At 41.1% G+C, this 17,532-nt stretch overlaps 2 protein-coding genes across 6 annotated transcripts in view; both read left to right on the top strand.

The window, feature by feature from the left end:
* The window catches only part of shc1 (SHC (Src homology 2 domain containing) transforming protein 1), an 81,532-nt gene extending 67,923 nt beyond the window's left edge, over positions 1-13,609 (top strand). For all 5 annotated transcript variants that reach the window (XM_060921461.1, XM_060921460.1, XM_060921462.1 and 2 more), the window contains 8 exons: positions 4,313-4,366; positions 4,691-4,742; positions 5,037-5,163; positions 5,959-6,118; positions 8,565-8,622; positions 8,767-8,880; positions 10,490-10,722; positions 10,949-13,609. In XM_060921461.1, the coding sequence (XP_060777444.1) occupies positions 4,313-4,366; positions 4,691-4,742; positions 5,037-5,163; positions 5,959-6,118; positions 8,565-8,622; positions 8,767-8,880; positions 10,490-10,722; positions 10,949-11,077 (927 nt within the window). In that variant the 3' untranslated portion in view covers positions 11,078-13,609. The remainder of the gene's footprint in view (positions 1-4,312; positions 4,367-4,690; positions 4,743-5,036; positions 5,164-5,958; positions 6,119-8,564; positions 8,623-8,766; positions 8,881-10,489; positions 10,723-10,948) is intronic.
* Positions 13,610-14,126: 517 nt separating this feature from the next.
* lenep (lens epithelial protein) lies at positions 14,127-16,850 on the top strand. Its single transcript, XM_060920474.1, has 2 exons — positions 14,127-14,992; positions 16,268-16,850. Exon 1 carries the CDS (start codon positions 14,668-14,670, stop codon positions 14,956-14,958), a length of 291 nt encoding a protein of 96 aa, XP_060776457.1. The 5' UTR covers positions 14,127-14,667; the 3' UTR covers positions 14,959-14,992; positions 16,268-16,850.
* The last annotated feature ends 682 nt before the right edge of the window (positions 16,851-17,532 follow it).

Below are 17,532 nucleotides of genomic sequence, written 5' to 3' on the forward strand. Positions count from 1 at the left end.
GGCTAGGCAGCATTTTTGCACAATATATTTGCATATTTATGGGCAAAGGCGTGTTCCAAACAGTTGCCAGCTGCCCACTTGGATTACTTATTTCTGATCATATTTAAAGGTAATATCATAGCAGAGCTCTATGCGTGCAAAGCGCGCGGAGTGGAGCCCCATACTTAAGAGAATATGGTAATGCATCGACCTGATTTTTGATGGCTTTTGACCGTACGATGTCCGTACGAATGTATGTACATACGAACGACAAACATGTACCACCACAGGGAACCTGTCAGAGTGCAGGCACTTACGGATGTATGTGCAGGGGAGAGCGGAGAGCAAACTTGTAACGAAGCCAAATCGCAAAACGAGAAGCGTGGTCAAAAGGCAGGCAAGGGTCGGTCAGTCGGCAAACAGGGCAATACAGAAGAGACAAGAAGCGTAGACAAAGAGAGAAAGCGAGGGTCAGAATAACTAAAGTCAGGTAGAGATAGAAAGGCTTGGTATGGACTGGAAAACAGAACAATACTTCGCAATGAGGGGGCGTGTGAGTGAGGCTTAAGTAGTGTTGTTGATGAGTTGTGAATGAGCGACGGCTGAGTTCAATAGGCCGGTGACGGGGGCGCTGTGCTCTTTTCGGCGTTGTAGTCCTGAGTAGCCATGCTTGTAGTTTGAGCATTGTCGTTCTCAATGCCTTTACTCATCTCATCTCATCTCATTATCTCTAGCTGCTTTATCCTTCTACAGGGTCGCAGGCGAGCTGGAGCCTATCCCAGCTGACTACGGGCGAAAGGCGGGGTACACCCTGAACAAGTCGCCAGGTCATCACAGGGCTGACACATAGACACAGACAACCATTCACACTCACATTCACACCTACGGTCAATTTAGAGTCACCAGTTAACCTAACCTGCATGTCTTTGGACTGTGGGGGAAACCGGAGCACCCGGAGGAAACCCACGCGGACACGGGGAGAACATGCAAACTCCACACAGAAAGGCCCTCGCCGGCCACGGGGCTCGAACCCGGACCTTCTTGCTGTGAGGCGACAGCGCTAACCACTACACCACCGTGCCACCCTCAATGCCTTTACTGATAGAACCCAATCATAAGTGCAAGGCAACATATCTCATAAAAATTTGACCACCGGACAACAAAGTTTGTATCTTTATTTTCATAAGATAGTAAATGGGTTTTTATCCAGTGCTTATTTTTAATTTGCTTTTTAAAAAATAACATGGGTTTATTTACTAATACGTTTAACAGAAAATATTCATGACAGTTTCATATAAAACTAGTTCAAACTATTTTATTAGTTCACTCGCTTGTTGGACAATTGACAGTTTCTGTCATGTAAAGCCAGTATCTCACTGGGCTGCAACAGCCTGCGACTAGTTGGAGACACAACAATTGCGATAAAATATGCAAATTCAGTTCTCGCACTTCCTGTCTCACAGAAACTGACTTGAGAAGGGTTCGTGATGGCTTTGCGACACCAGCAACGCATTTGCGGCTATTTCGAGAGAAATTTTGTCGCACGAATTTTTTGAACGTGTTCAAAATTTCAGCGACGAAGGAGCAACTCATGCGAGAAAATTGAGAAGCTCCGCAAATGTTTCAAGACACTTTTGAAACTCTCTCGCAAATGACGTTCGCAAGCTGTCGCAGCTCAGTGAGATACTGGCTGAAGGACGATAGATGGATCTAAGTACAGGAAGGGTTTTATTGAAAACTCGCGAGCAAACAGATCCAAAACTTAGACAGAGGCAGAGTCGAAAAACAGGCAGTGGTCGAGTGACGCACAGACAGGATATCAGAGGTAATACAGTACTTAAAGTTCAAAAACACAAACGGGGTCAAAACCAGAAAAGTGATACAAAGTACAAGGCTTTGGCAAAGTCTGTGTGTTACTGAGAGTCCTTATATGATTGCGCTCTAATTAGGAACCGGGGCATGTTAAAGGGGAACTGAAGGCAAATTGTTTATTATCAAAATTCTATTTATCTCATTTTATTAAATATCGGAATGCATTTTTGATCGCTATTTTGTCACTGCTATAGCAAGTTATGAGTGTTTGAAATATGCTCTGTAATATATCAGTCCATATGTCAAAGCAATGGCCGTAAACGAGATTCGCTGAGACCTGTGCGAGACATCGTAGGACGGAAGTAAAACGTACAGCGGAAATCAAAGTGACCAACATCTGCCAACGTTGTCAAAAGACAAGCGCGCCCTCTTTCGAATGCTGATGTAATCAAGCCGGAAGTTTTGTTTGTTTTGATAGCAATCAGGAAAGTTTGAAAAAAGCAGGCAGTAATTGTCATTTAAACTCGTTTTTGTGCAATATTTCGCTTGGAAAACAGTTTTCAAAATGGCAGCACTGACACCTGGCTGACACATCACATTTCGAAGTCTCGCACAAGTCTCGTGAAGATCGCGCGGATAAGCGACGCCTGCCGTGGACCAAACGAACTAAATTCAACATGGCTAAAAAACAAACAGGCCGATAAGTATGATGTTTAATTGCAATTAGTTGTCAATACGAGTCACGATATAAGGTTACTAAAACTGAAAATGTAATTGAATAACATGTTAATTAAGAAATACCGCAAGTTTAAAAATGACTTCAGTTCTCCTTTATTTAGTCGTGTGCCACTTTACAGTCTGGCTGCACTCCGGGCTCCAAAGCGCATGGACCGTGAGAGATGTCACCAGACAACTGTTTGACATATCAAGTTTGATATTGGATTGTAACTATACAGTAATGATGTAAAGTGAAAGCGCTGGTTCACTGCTGTCCACCAGGCACCCAGCAGAGTCTCACCATAATAAATGTCGTGGTGTTGTTTCTGGTGCAGGGCACGCGGTGTCAAAGAAAGGAATAAATATGTATTCGTAACTGTGATGTGTATCTCATGATTGTATCACTGTTACAAGACAATGCAGCAATTTATTGATGCGAAATACACGACACTACACAATTCAGTGGTCCAGATGCTATTATTCGATTCAAGTTGATTTTGTGCCCTTGCAAATATTTTGCTCATACACTCATCAGGAGCTCCGCATTTAGGCAGCGCCTATATATCTCTATTATGTATCTGACTGTGTCGATTATCAAATTTGTAATGCCTATGTACCGTATTTTTTCGGATTATAAGTCGCACTTTTTTTCATGGTTCGGCTGGCCATGCGACTTATACTCCCGTGCGACGTATGGTTTTTTTTTTTTTCACCGCGAGAGGGCGCTATGTAGCTTTCTGCCTGTTTTTTTCTCTGAGCGGTTGTTGTTGTTGTTGTTGTTTTCACTAGACGGTTGTTTTTACTACCGTACCTGTCTTTGGAGATGATATACCTATAGCCTACTTGGCCTCTGATTTGATGAAATAAAATTCAACAAAAATGAAGAATGACACTCCTCGATGATGACTACAGCTTTAATAACAAAGATGAAAGAGCCATGGGGCGATAATAAGCCCTACCGGTAAAAATATTCTAAAAGCAAACTGATTAATGCATCAGTAATAGGCTACTAATATTAGTTATAATAATAATATAGGCTATTAGTAATAACGATAGTGATAGTATTAAAGATAGTAGTAGATATTTAAAATAATCAGACTAGGCTACTTACAGGGCAAAGGGCACGTTATCACTGCTCAGCTGTTCGTTTATTAAATAAACAATGCAGTCGCGCAGTAACCACGCGCCGCTTATCAGATAGAATCACAGATTCTATGGATAGAATAACCCTTCAAAAAAGTGCGACTTGTAGTCCGGTGTGACGTATATATGTTTTTTTCGTCTTCATAATGCATTTTTTGGCTGATGCGACTTAAACTCCGGAGCGACGTATAGTCCGGAAAATACGGTAAGTGGAAAAAAAAAAACCAGTTCTGTAATTCCTGTCATTTTGCCTTTGTGGAGTATACAAATGGGTGCCTTTGAGCAAATTTGTCAGGTTTCATACATTGTCAGTGTTCGTGTGGTGTGGCTCTTCATGAATGTCATCTCACTGAAGCAGACACACATTCACTCCCAGGCTCATGAGCAAACCTGAGACCCAGATTAGTTTAGCAGTGAGACAGAAGCTGATTGAATGTCTCTAGTGTCTCAGTTGCCTGTTGTGAATTATTGGGATAAATGGATGCATCTGATCCATAATGTCTGCTATTTTAAACCCCAGACTCCCTACACACTCATTGTGCCCTCCCTTTTTTTCTTCTCGTGTCTCCATATTTCCATTTTCACCTCTCATACTTTTTTTTTACCATCACTCCATATTTTCTCTCTCTCCCTTCGTCTTCACCTTTTTGTCTCCCTGCAGATTATCGCCAACCATCACATGCAGTCCATCTCTTTTGCATCGGGAGGAGATCCAGTGAGTCACACACCCTTCACTCTTGTCTTTTGTCTTTCTTGTCCATCTTTCTCTCCTGCATCTTATTTTTCTCCTCCTTACCCGTTCTGTGCTCCTCTCCTGTCCTGCGGTTTGCGCTCATCCCTTCTCCTTCACGTGTAGGTTCTCTCTCCCTCGTGATGACTAGTTTCTCCTGCGACTCAAAGTTAACGTTCCTCATTTGCTTCTGACTTTTGTCCTTCTTCCTGTTACGTATACTTTATACAAACTAAAGCTATCTCACCGTAGAGTAAATCCTCTCCTCACTTCCTCTTCTTCATGCTTGTCTTCCTCCCTTGTTTTCAGGATACAGCAGAATATGTAGCCTATGTAGCCAAAGACCCAGTCAACCAGAGAGGTAAGCCTGAGCGGTTATCTGGGGATATTTCCTTTCTAATTTATTTTATGCATATTGGCAGTTTTGCAACTGTACCTCAGAGACAACCAGGGCAGCTTAAAAGTAAATGCCATGATTATAGGGAAAAAGTAGAAATCTACATATTTGTTGTCCTTGTATGACCTGTTTTTTTTTTTTTTTAATTATTATCTGTATCCTAGATATTACACTCATAGCTCACATGTATGACACATGCTGTTGCATATCCTATTGTCTTGATCCTGTCATGACCTGTCCTCACTTCCTTTGTGGTAGCGTGTCACATTTTGGAATGTTCTGAAGGCTTGGCCCAGGAAGTGATCAGCACCATTGGACAGGCCTTTGAGCTACGTTTCAAGCAGTATCTGAAGAACCCCCCTAAACTTGTCACCCCACACGACAGGTGTGTGTGTGTGTGTGTGTGTGTCTGCGCACGTGCATGTGTGCGTAAGCACAAGATTGCCCTATGTTGCTGAGATGGATAGTATGCAGCTGTATTCACAGCTGCATATTCACACCAGCCTTTGTCTATGTAACCTGTAAATATGCACAGTGAATAGTGTCATTGTCTATTGAAAGTACTGAAATTTCCTCAGGGACTCTAATTGTACCTTGGTGTTGTTGTTGTTGTTGTTGTTGTTATTATTATTATCTCATCTCATCTCATTATCTCTAGCCGCTTTATCCTTCTACAGGGTCGCAGGCAAGCTGGAGCCTATCCCAGCTGACTATGGGCGAAAGGCGGGGTACACCCTGGACAAGTCGCCAGGTCATCACAGGGCTGACACATAGACACAGACAACCATTCACACTCACATTCACACCTACGGTCAATTTACAGTCACCAGTTAACCCAACCTGCATGTCTTTGGACTGTGGGGGAAACCGGAGCACCCGGAGGAAACCCACGCGGACACGGGGAGAACATGCAAACTCCACACAGAAAGGCCCTCGCCGGCCCCAGGGCTCGAACCCAGGACCTTCTTGCTGTGAGGCGACAGTGCTAACCACTACACCACCGTGCCGCTATTATTATTATTATTATTATTATTATTACATGCTTTACTACAGAGGCAAGTTAATCCAATGGCAAGCCAAACACAAAGACCAAAGCAGTTTAGCAGACAGAAATAAATGTTAGCATGCAACCCATAAAATAATCTCTCTCTCTCTGTCTCTCTCTCTCTCATTGTCCCAGGATGGCTCCTTTCGATGGCTCAGCATGGGAGGAGGAAGAAGAGGACTTTGCTCCTCCCGCAGAGGTTCCGTACTATAATAACTTTCCCGGGAAACAGCCACCCCCAGGAGGCCTGGTGGACATGAGAACTCGTCCTGGACACAGCACAGGGGCCACACTAGTGAGACTTTCTGTCCTATTTGGCGTCTGTGTGTTTTCATGTGCATGCGGTAGACTATGAGAGTGACTGTTATTCAATTAACAGCCATACGCAGGCTACAAATTCTGTCTGGAAAAAAACACAGTCCTGCACTGCACATACCTCTACAATTAACCATGAAAGTCAAAAACCCAAAACATTAAAACGGTCACCTTTTTAATTAAAAGAAAGGCTTTTCCCAGCGGAATCTTACACAATACATTGGCTTCAACTAGTCTGAAATATTTGCCAGCTACTGAAGAACACTTGGCCTGTTTCAATACCATCTGTCTCACTGTCTTTTTTTTTTTTCTTTACCCACTACTCCAGCTACTTAACAGCACCTCACAGTGGTAATGAGTGTGAATGTATTCATCGAGTAATTAGTTTGTGCTCCTCCCATCCCTTACAGCACTTTTCCACCCAACACTTTCCATTACCAAGTTACCTGCAGTCTAATTCACTGCAAATGCTAAATTTGATAAGCCTTATTATCAACAGCATTGAACAGGCACATATAGAATGTAGAGCTAGAAAAAAAAATAATCAAAGCAACCTTTATCGAATTTTATCGAACCTCCAGAGAAGTATACTGTGTCATACAACACTGTGAAGTGGAAGTGAGCGATCATTCTAATCGCTAAAATAATAAAACTTGAATTTATCTGCAAACAATGTACAACCCCGATTCCAAAAAGGTTGGGACAAAGTACAAATTGTAAATAAAAACAGAATGCAATGATGTGGAAGTTTCAAAATTCCATATTTTATTCAGAATAGAACATAGATGACATATCAAATGTTTAAACTGAGAAAATGTATCATTTAAAGAGAAAAATTAGGTGATTTTAAATTTCATGACAACACCACATCTCAAAAAAGTTGGGACGAGGCCATGTTTACCACTGTGAGACATCCCCTTTTCTCTTTACAACAGTCTGTAAACGTCTGGGGACTGAGGAGACAAGTTGCTCAAGTTTAGGGATAGGAATGTTAACCCATTCTTGTCTAATGTAGGATTCTAGTTGCTCAACTGTCTTAGGTCTTTTTTGTCGTATCTTCCGTTTTATGATGCGCCAAATGTTTTCTATGAGTGAAAGATCTGGACTGCAGGCTGGCCAGTTCAGTACCCGGACCCTTCTTCTACGCAGCCATGATGCTGTAATTGATGCAGTATGTGGTTTGGCATTGTCATGTTGGAAAATGCAAGGTCTTCCCTGAAAGAGACATCGTCTGGATGGGAGCATATGTTGCTCTAGAACCTGGATATACCTTTCAGCATTGATGGTGTCTTTCCAGATGTGTAAGCTGCCCATGCCACACGCACTAATGCAACCCCATACCATCAGAGATGCAGGCTTCTGAACTGAGCGCTGATAACAACTTGGGTCGTCCTTCTCCTCTTTAGTCCGAATGACACGGCGTCCCTGATTTCCATAAAGAACTTCAAATTTTGATTCGTCTGACCACAGAACAGTTTTCCACTTTGCCACAGTCCATTTTAAATGAGCCTTGGCCCAGAGAAGATGTCTGCGCTTCTGGATCATGTTTAGATACGGCTTCTTCTTTGAACTATAGAGTTTTAGCTGGCAACGGCGGATGGCACGGTGAATTGTATTCACAGATAATGTTCTCTGGAAATATTCCTGAGCCCATTTTGTGATTTCGAATACAGAAGCATGCCTGTATGTGATGCAGTGCCGTCTAAGGGCCCGAAGATCACGGGCACCCAGTATGGTTTTCCGGCCTTGACCCTTACGCACAGAGATTCTTCCAGATTCTCTGAATCTTTTGATGATATTATGCACTGTAGATGATGATATGTTCAAACTCTTTGCAATTTTACACTGTTGAACTCCTTTCTGATATTGCTCCACTATTTGTCGGTGCAGAATTAGGGGGATTGGTGATCCTCTTCCCATCTTTACTTCTGAAAGCCACTGCCACTCCAAGATGCTCTTTTTATACCCAGTCATGTTAATGACCTATTGCCAATTGACCTAATGAGTTGCAATTTGGTCCTCCAGCTGTTCCTTTTTTGTAACTTTAACTTTTCCAGCCTCTTATTGCCCCTGTCCCAACTTTTTTGAAATGTGTTGCTGTCATGAAATTTCAAATGAGCCAATATTTGGCATGAAATTTCAAAATGTCTCACATTCGACATTTGATATGTTGTCTATGTTCTATTGTGAATACAATATCAGCTTTTGAGATTTGTAAATTATTGCATTCTGTTTTTATTTACAATTTGTACTTTGTCCCAACTTTTTTGGAATCGGGGTTGTAGCTGCACATGATTACAGTTAGGAGACCAATTAATAGTGCTCACGATTATTCATGATTATTATTAAAGGAAAGAGGTATGTCACATATGTAAACATGAGCAACTAAGAGCGCTAATATGCTGTTACTTTCTATGTGTTTGCAGCCCTATGGCCAGCCTGGAATAAACGACATTCATAAGCAACCTCTGCCTCCACTACCAGGTCTGTATCTGTTGCACTATTTTTGTCACTATTGCCATCAGTGTCCTCTAAATGCTACCTGTGCTCACAGTATTGCTGTGAAGGTCACTGCTCTAATGACTACTTCCACTTCCCTTATTTTCTCTCTCGTCACATCTCATTCAGTGGGAGCAAAAGAAGGTGGCCTGTTTGATGACCCCTCATATGTCAATGTGGATAAATCCCGTCCCCAAGTGGCTGCAGCTAATGGCAGCGCTCACAGAGATGCGTTCGACATGAGTGAGTAAAATTACCCTTGAATGCTGAGCTTCTGGCTTTCCTGGACTTTATAGCTTTACTTTATGAACCATTCATCAGTGGGATCTGGTGGACTTATTATGAATGGTGTTTATACCACAGTGCTATTTGCTCAAATCTGATTGGTCAGAAGTTGATGTTGATTAATTTGATCTGACAGTTTTGACCGGAATGCAAATCACAGGCATGGATTAACGCTGTACGGCCTTTCGATTTCATAAAATCGGTGAAATTTAGTTCCCTCTGAAATTTGGTCATTGTGATACATGTTCATTTCTGCAATATCTCAAAAAATAAAAAAAACCAGACCATTCTGTGGCTGGGAAGTTGTTTAATTTGAGGGGATTCCCTAGCAAATAATGTGCATGAAACGCTCACTTTGTGCAGTCAAGCAGACAGAGGATGTCTGTGTGCGCATGCGCGGTTTTACCTTCTTTTTCTTCTCTTGGGTTTTACGGCAGCTGGCATCCAGTTTTGCATTACTGCCATCTACAGGTTTACCCTGGCCATGCACTGACAGTTACACCATCTTGTCGCTAAACGAACAGCTGATCACACCGAGGTGCTCGCTGACTGCTGATATTTATTAGTTTGGTCCTGCGTTTCCTTTCCTTCGCAACATAATGTCTTTTCTTCTCGCTTTCCATTACAGTAGTCGGTCTTTCACGTTTCATTTTCGTCCTCCATTTTTCTCTCCTGTTTCAAATTTGTATCCCACAATACCTTGCACGAACAGGGAAAGCCCACCACGTGATGCATGATGACGTAGTATCTTGAATTGGGTCGCGGTGAAGCAAGAAAAAATAGCAGAGAATTTAGGGCCGCGTGGCCCTAAATTCAGTAATTGTTCTATTTAAAAAAACTAACAAAATTGGAAGTCTGTGATTCGAATTCAGTAGCTTTCGATCCACTAAACAAAAATAATTGAGTGTCGGGGAAAGTTCTTTTTATGAACTACACTTGAAAAATCTGAAAGGTAGTCTACCTTTAATGCACTAATAATATTACATTATCGTTTCTATAGCAACAACTAATTCACAGGGACATGTCTGGCAGATGTGCCATATAATTTAAGAATAAAGGCTAATAATGAACAGATTAAAAAGATTTTTGTTGTTTAGTAAATAAAAGCAGGTAATCGTTGATCCAGTGGGCCTTTCTGTTCTGAGAAATTTAGTTAACATTTATGGAAGGAGTCTCGGGTGTTCCTGATTTGTGCAAACATTTCCATAATCGGAGTCTTCAGGACAGAGGATTTTGTGCTTTCTGGGGTTTTTTTCCCTTTTTTTTGGGGGGGGGCGAACAGCTAACGTCAAGAGACAGAGAAAAAGAAAGGCTCTTGAGAGAATGACTATTCAGAGCTGCTATAACAAGGGAAAACTTGTCTCATGGGCATTCCACGTTGTAAGCACTGGCAAATACTGTGGTATAAGAGGAATACACCATTATAGGACGTGCTGTTACAGGAAAAGAATCAATGTCAGGGTGGTAACAATAACTCTGCTTCATCACCCCACACCATCATTCATTATTTTCCTATGAAAGCACATGCTGTCCTGCTTTATTGTTTACGTATTATCCATATCTACAGAGCCATTTGATGATGCCCTCAGCGTGTCAGGCACAGTGCCCCCTCTGGCTCAGCAGCTACAGAGTGAGCCTTGGTTTCATGGTCCCCTGAGCCGCAAGAAGGCCGAGAAGCTACTGAGCAAAGACGGTGACTTTCTGGTGCGTGAGTCGGGTACCACGCCGGGCCAGTACGTGCTCACAGGACAGCAGGGAGGCCAGCCCAAACACCTGCTGCTGGTGGACCCGGAGGGAGTGGTGAGAATGGAGGGGGGGGCATGTGACAGCTAGAGAAGGAATGAGTTGAGGGGTGGGGAAGTGATAATTATCCTCCAGAGCTTTTGTGTATTTATTAGAAGCCATGTGACAATAGGTTACATGATATATTGCAAAATTTAAAGCATATGGGATTGTTATTGTGGATGTAGTTACTATACCAGCGAGGTTGACTGTCTCATGCTGCCTGTCTCGTCTCTCTTCGTAGGTTCGTACCAAAGACCATCGCTTTGAAAGCGTCAGTCACCTGATCAGTTATCACATGGACAACCGGCTGCCAATCGTATCTGCCGGAAGTGAGGTGTGCCTGCAGCAGCCGGTGGAACGCAGAGCCTAAGTGTCACACACACTGTTTTTCTTCCGCCATGGTGTCTCCTTCCTTTTCAAACTCTTGTAATTAGACTTTTCCAGAAGAAAGAATAGAGAGATCGTTTCACTTTTTTTTGCAGCGAGGATGAGCAACAAACAAGTACCAAAAGTCAGCTCTCTACTTTGTCAATCCATTAATGAAGCTTGGAAGTGATGCAACCATTGGACTCATGGACCAAGAGAAATTCACAGCCATCATATTAAGCTGTAAGAATAAGAGCGACACTCCAATGGGAAAAAATGAGCCAAAAAAAGAAAATCCAACAAACTGGTGTAGGATATGTATGGTGTAATGTGATGTCACTTCCCCTACAAAATGGCATGTGTGAGTTAAGCCTGAGGTGTCTGGGCATTTGAGGGTTCAGCTGAATTATCCCTCAGTAACACTCCAAAGGTCATCCACTGCAGAAGAGAAATGAAGTGAATCAGAGACTGGAAAGACTGGTAGTTTGGTTTCCTTCCTTCCTCCATTCATTCATTCATTCATTCAATGTCAAAGCGCTGGTTTGTAAAGCCTAATCATGCAGAATCACTGCGTACATATACCACACATAGAATGCTGATGCTGATGTCAGAAAGTAGATATACAACATTACAGTAGTGGGAACTCATTCAACCACTTGCTTTAGTAGATTCATTAGACTGAACATTTTCTTCAGAATAAACAGGATCCAACAGGTAGACCAGTTCTAAGCTCTTACTTGGAATTGTGCTTGAAATCTGCCCTAGTGGTTCCTATAAATCTCCCTTTTCCCGTTTGGGAGTGTTTTAAGGCCACATATCATTCTATACGCAAAGAGGAATAGATTATATACTGTAGATTATAGATGTAATGTTGTAAAAATGAGAGCACCAGATGTAAACAAGAAGGAGAGACATATTTACTTTCATTGAACTGATGAACCCACCAAGGAGCAGAGATGAGATTCAAAAGAAACACAACCTACATCCAGTTCTCCACAACCTGGAAAGAATGGACATGTTGAAAGAACGATAGACTGTCTACAGAGTTGCTCCAAGCTTATCAGGACTCAAAAAACGGGGAAATAAATTCAGTCCTCGCCATAATGCATCTTAAAAAGAAAGTCGTATCCTTTTGTGGCGATGTCATCTTCGAGAGCACCTGTATCATGAACTTTATTTTTTTCAAGCTGTATATTTCACTTTTTATCTGTGTTCGCCTTGACAATCTGTCTCCTCGTGTACTTGAGTTGAAGTTTAAAAATGATGAGACTCATAAAGAGCGAGGAGACATAGACATAAAAAAAAAGATAAGGATGTTAAAATGAATTAAAATATGACACTGTTGCATTTAATGCACATTTCTGAACTAGAGTAACATTCAATTAATATGAAATGTTATATCACGTCCGCCCTATAATCAAGGAAGAGAACGTACACTCCATCTTTTCCTGTTTTATGTTCCGATTTGAATTGTGCCTTTTCACTCAACAAAGACACATCATTAGGATGCAGTCGAAGTAAGAATGAAAACTCAAGAACTTCACTGGTGTTCAGAGTTCATAAGGTTTTCTTGCCAAAATTCCTACACGAGTGTAGTTCAGGTTGGTCCAGGTTTTAGTTGATGGCAATATTAGTTGTTTTCTTGCACAGTCTCTTAATCTTGCTGGTAAATAGTGATCGTGTGTTAGTGCTGTGCTGTGACTTTAATTAAAATGTCTAGATGGCGTTTTATTACATTTCCTGCTTGTGAAATAGTTTTTCACCGCTTGTGCAGAAATGGCTTTCCAGCTTCATAAAATGTACATAGGTATCACGTCACAATGTTCATAATTCTTATAAGTGCAACCAAGACCCAGACTGGATAAGGCTAGACAGCCGTGTTATGAATGTCAGCATCAATTGAAGAAGCAAGAAACAAATTAAAATGATGTGAGTTTTATGCCTTTTATAGAGTTACTAAAGCATATATTCATTCACTGCAGGGTTTGAGTTTATCTCCAAATGTATCACTCAAGTGCAAAGATTTCTGTAATTGGAAACATATCATCATAATTAGTTGGATCTGTACTAGATAGTAATGTCAGGCCGTTGGTATTGATGTGTAGGGCAGGCGGACTCTTGCCTGCAGCTCAGTTTGCCGTCTTAAATTATTTCTTCACTCTATGGGTGTGGTCAAGAAAGTGACTGGTGCAGTGCCAAGTGCGGTCTTACCCAGGTGTGTGGGTGTGATAGAAAATCTTGGAACAGTCTGGCCTGCTCTGCCTCATTGACTCCTCCTCACTGTTGCATGGAAACCCTCTGCAGTCTTCGTGTTAAAGTGACAGTGGTTTCGTTTTTTTTTTTTCATGTGTGTGTGAGACTTTTTTCTAGGCCAAAGGTTTATTTTGCCTTACCGGCACAAGACTTTTTTTTTTCTATGTTGCCTTTTCTTTTTGATTTATGTTAATATGCCTTTAATGTTCTTTTTGGGGGAAAGTACATGTTTACATATGTATCTGGAACTCTAGATTGCATATATAAATGCATTATCAGACAATTTAGACGTCGAGTGTCTTTTATAACGTGGATCATGTTTTCCTTCTAAAGCTGCAGTTCTTCACATTTCATATGAGTTACAGTATGCGTACGCACTACATTATTCTGCTATTATTATTTCTCAAACTGTTAACTCCAAAATCACTGGCACCCTTCATCAGAATGGGCGCAAATATTGTATAAAACATATATATTATTATTCAGTGATATTCCCCCCCCCATTGGAACAATATGGGAAAACTACTTAACTTTCACTACAACACACATCCTTCTAATGAAGACAGATAAATATTAATAATAAATGATCAACACCTACAGTATATTTTAGACAGGCTAAGTGTTTTTTATTTTCTTTGAGGAAAACTACATCAAATATTAATTCTTGGAGTGTCAATAATTTTGAAACAGGTCTGAAAAATGCTGTTTTATTCAAACAGTAGTGTTCCCTTATGCTCAGGTTCAGATATCTCTCCTTTCATGTTTGCTTTTGCCCATTTTCATGAAGGGGGCCAATAATTCTGGAGCTAATTTTATAAAATTGCTGTTCCCCTATGTGTATGGTTAAGGTTTTCTTCCGTTTTAAACATCCTCCTCACATAGGAAGGACAGAACAATGTGAGCGTTCAAAGCTTTTGCACGAGTCATGAAAAGGATGCAGTGGACGTGCCACTGATGCCCATAAATGGCTTCCCAAATCACATTAGAACAAAAGGCAGCAGTTCCAGTGGGGGCAGAATGGACCAATCATGTGTGTGGGGAAATGTTTTGAGAAAAGCATTCAGGATCTTTTCCCACAACAAAAGAGGAACCAAAGATGCACAATAGGGAGATTAAAGGTTTAATGATTATATTGTACAATGTCAGAGAATAGTAGAAATTGCATGGTACCCTGGTATGTTCCAGAGCTGAATATAACATATAGAGGCAGGAAGAGTGCTGAGATCACTCAGGGACTGTGTGCGTGTGCGTAGATTGCAGCAGCTACTGAAGAGCAGACAAAAGAAAATCACATATTTTGGACTCCCTTAAGCCCTTTACAGCGGCACACTGGGGAACTTTATGACGCAGGATCGCACGCATGCCCGTACTACACTTCGCAACTTTTTTACCCGTTTTTTCAGCCATCCCTCCCAGTCTTCAGCAGGGAATCAAGACAAGATGTATCCTCAGCGCCCCATGGCACAGGCTGTGCCTCCCACACTGGGCCAGAATCTGAGAGACCTGGCATACGGCTTTGGTCGTGGTAAGAACCTGCTGGGAGGGAACATCGCTTACGGGGTCATCCAATCTTTGAAAGAGTGTCTTTACTTCCTGCTCTGCTGCTGGTGCATAAAAGAGATCCTGGACTGAAACAAAGGAAATAGAATCCAAGATGATATGAAAAGTGAGGGCTTTGTTTTTCTACTTTTTTCCTTTGCCTCTTAATAGCATTGTGGGTTCTTTTGTTTGTTTTTTGAGAATGATTGTGACATTGTTGGAGGTAAGCAAAGTGCAAATGACAACATTCCATAATATAATCCATATTTTAAAGCCACTAACAGGATTTTAAAGAATGTATCAATCATCTGTTAAAAAAAGACAACTATATTTTAAACCATTTTTTAAAATAATACATTTGAAATCTGTCATTTTTGGGGGTACAGATTAGCTAGAATTGTTAAGTAAACTATTTTAAAGGTAAAATCAATTGGTGGCAATCTGCTATGCACATTATGAAGAAATCTCTTGCCTGATGCATGTATTGCTCTATTACTCTGTCATTAAGGCAACATGATGAAATTTGACTAACCAGGGAAATAATTATAAGCAAATTATCACCTCAGGTAACATTTCAAATCCTTTTTCTTAATGATCCAAAAGCTAACTTGATCTGGACTCTTTCCCACATTAGTGTTTTCCCCATAGTTCTTCAGGTCTGGGAAGGTATCGTAATTACTATACCCACACTGGAGCCCTGGCATTGAACTCTATTACTATGAGCTTAGGGTTTTTTTTTGTTTGTTTGTTTGTTTGTTTGTTTGTTTGTTTGTTTGTTTGTTTTAACCAATTATAAAATCCAAAATACTGGCTTCTTCCAACAGACTACTTATGCTCGGGGATGGGGGGTTCCCCCCAAGAGTCATTGGATGGTTCCCAGGGGTCATTGGATGGTTAATGGCTTTAGATAAAGCTTGTACTTGTCTGTAAAGGGACCTCTAATGTAGGTTTCACACAGAGCTTTTAGAGATAGGGTCCCTCCAGTGAGACAAGCCAAAGAACCCAATGGGGTGATAAGATCGAAGTTTTCCCCAAGACTGTACAAATTACATATTTTACTTTTGAATAGTTCTTTAACAAAATAAATTGAGGTTCTGGCTGTTCCACTAGATGGAGCTCTTGTAAAATGAAGAGAGAGACTGTTCTGGGAGTGAAAAATAATTTTGTAGCCTACCAGTAAGAGCGGATACATTTCTGGGAGTTGAAAGGCCAGGACTGCCAGAGAGCCACTACAGGGCTTTTGAAACACTATCCTTATCCCACAATTGCTCAGCTCTGTATTTTGTAACTCTGCTTCTCCTGAGCTGTTTAGATGCTTTAGATAAAAATGTTGCCAGTTAAAAAAAATGTAAATGTATAAATTGAGCTGTGTGGCTGGATTTGACCTCTGCTTCTTTTCCAGTGTCCCTGATTGAAGTGGCATGTTCCCAGCAATGTTCAGCAGATCCATCAAGGATAACTGACTTGTCAGAACTGTGACCACAGAGGCCTTTAACCATGACGTAAAGAAACAGCTTTGTGTTGTGTTCAGCTCCAAATGCAATAAAGTTTGGGTTTGTCTTAAAGAAACAACAGGAAACCCTTATATTAGCCCCCCAGTTTAGTTATCTGGTAATTCTCACTCATCTGCTAGCGCTATCTCTATCATAAGACAGCTACCAACCAGGTAGGGTGAAGGGTAACACGTGAGTCATATGAAACCAGCCAACTGTATCTTTTCAAATTGTTGCTTATGCTGTATCACACACAGAGGAAAGCGCTATCAACCCTCTTCTGCACACATGAACTCACAGACACTTGCGATTGGCTAGTGTTGCTGTGATTGACAGAAGAGAGCAAGTCTCCCAACCAAAGAGCCCAGCCAATTTCTCTTGGTTCCGATCCACAGATGGCTTTGGTATCGTCGGGGTTTGAACTTCCTAACTCCTGAGGATAGTGTTATATTGGTGGCTTTTTTTTAAATAAATAAAAGAGCAAGAGTGCGATTTGGTCAGTCATTCATTTACTCATTGCTTTTATCTCCTATCAGAATTCAACACACATGCAAAGCACACAATACTGTTGTTAACCCTAACACATGACATGTATTGGGTACAAAACAGATGGGGCAAATTCTTTTTTGTCGTACTGCTGTAACATTAGCTCAGAAAAATTGTGATGTCCACCTTTATAGAGCACCAATTTTACCTTTAGCAAGCAAATATCGTGTGAATAGTACAACAAGCATTGATTACCTCCGCCAAGGAGGTTATGTTTTCGGTAGCATTGGTTTGTTACCTCCGCCAAGGAGGTTATTTCGGTAGCGTTGGTTTGTTTGTTGGTTTGTCTGTTAGAAACATTACGGAAAAAATTATGAACGGATTGCTCTGAAATTTTTTCAGGAGGTGTGAATGGGCACAAGTAACAATCCATTAATTTGTTTGCTTGTTGGTTTGTCTGTTAGCAACATTACGGAAAAAGTTATGAACGCATTGCTCTGAAATTTTTTCCAGAGGTGTGACTGGGCACAAGTAACAATCCATTAAATTTTGAAATTTTTAAAAGATTCTTGGCGGAGGTCTGCGCTCTCCAAGTGCTTTTCTAGTTTAGGATATAGATTTAGCTGTGCTAAAACGGATTACAGTGAAACATAATACCATTCTCAGTGTACAATTTTAATTTCAGTCA

The sequence above is a fragment of the Neoarius graeffei genome, chromosome 5 (assembly GCF_027579695.1).
Source record: "Neoarius graeffei isolate fNeoGra1 chromosome 5, fNeoGra1.pri, whole genome shotgun sequence".
NCBI classification, from domain to species: Eukaryota; Metazoa; Chordata; class Actinopteri; order Siluriformes; family Ariidae; genus Neoarius; species Neoarius graeffei.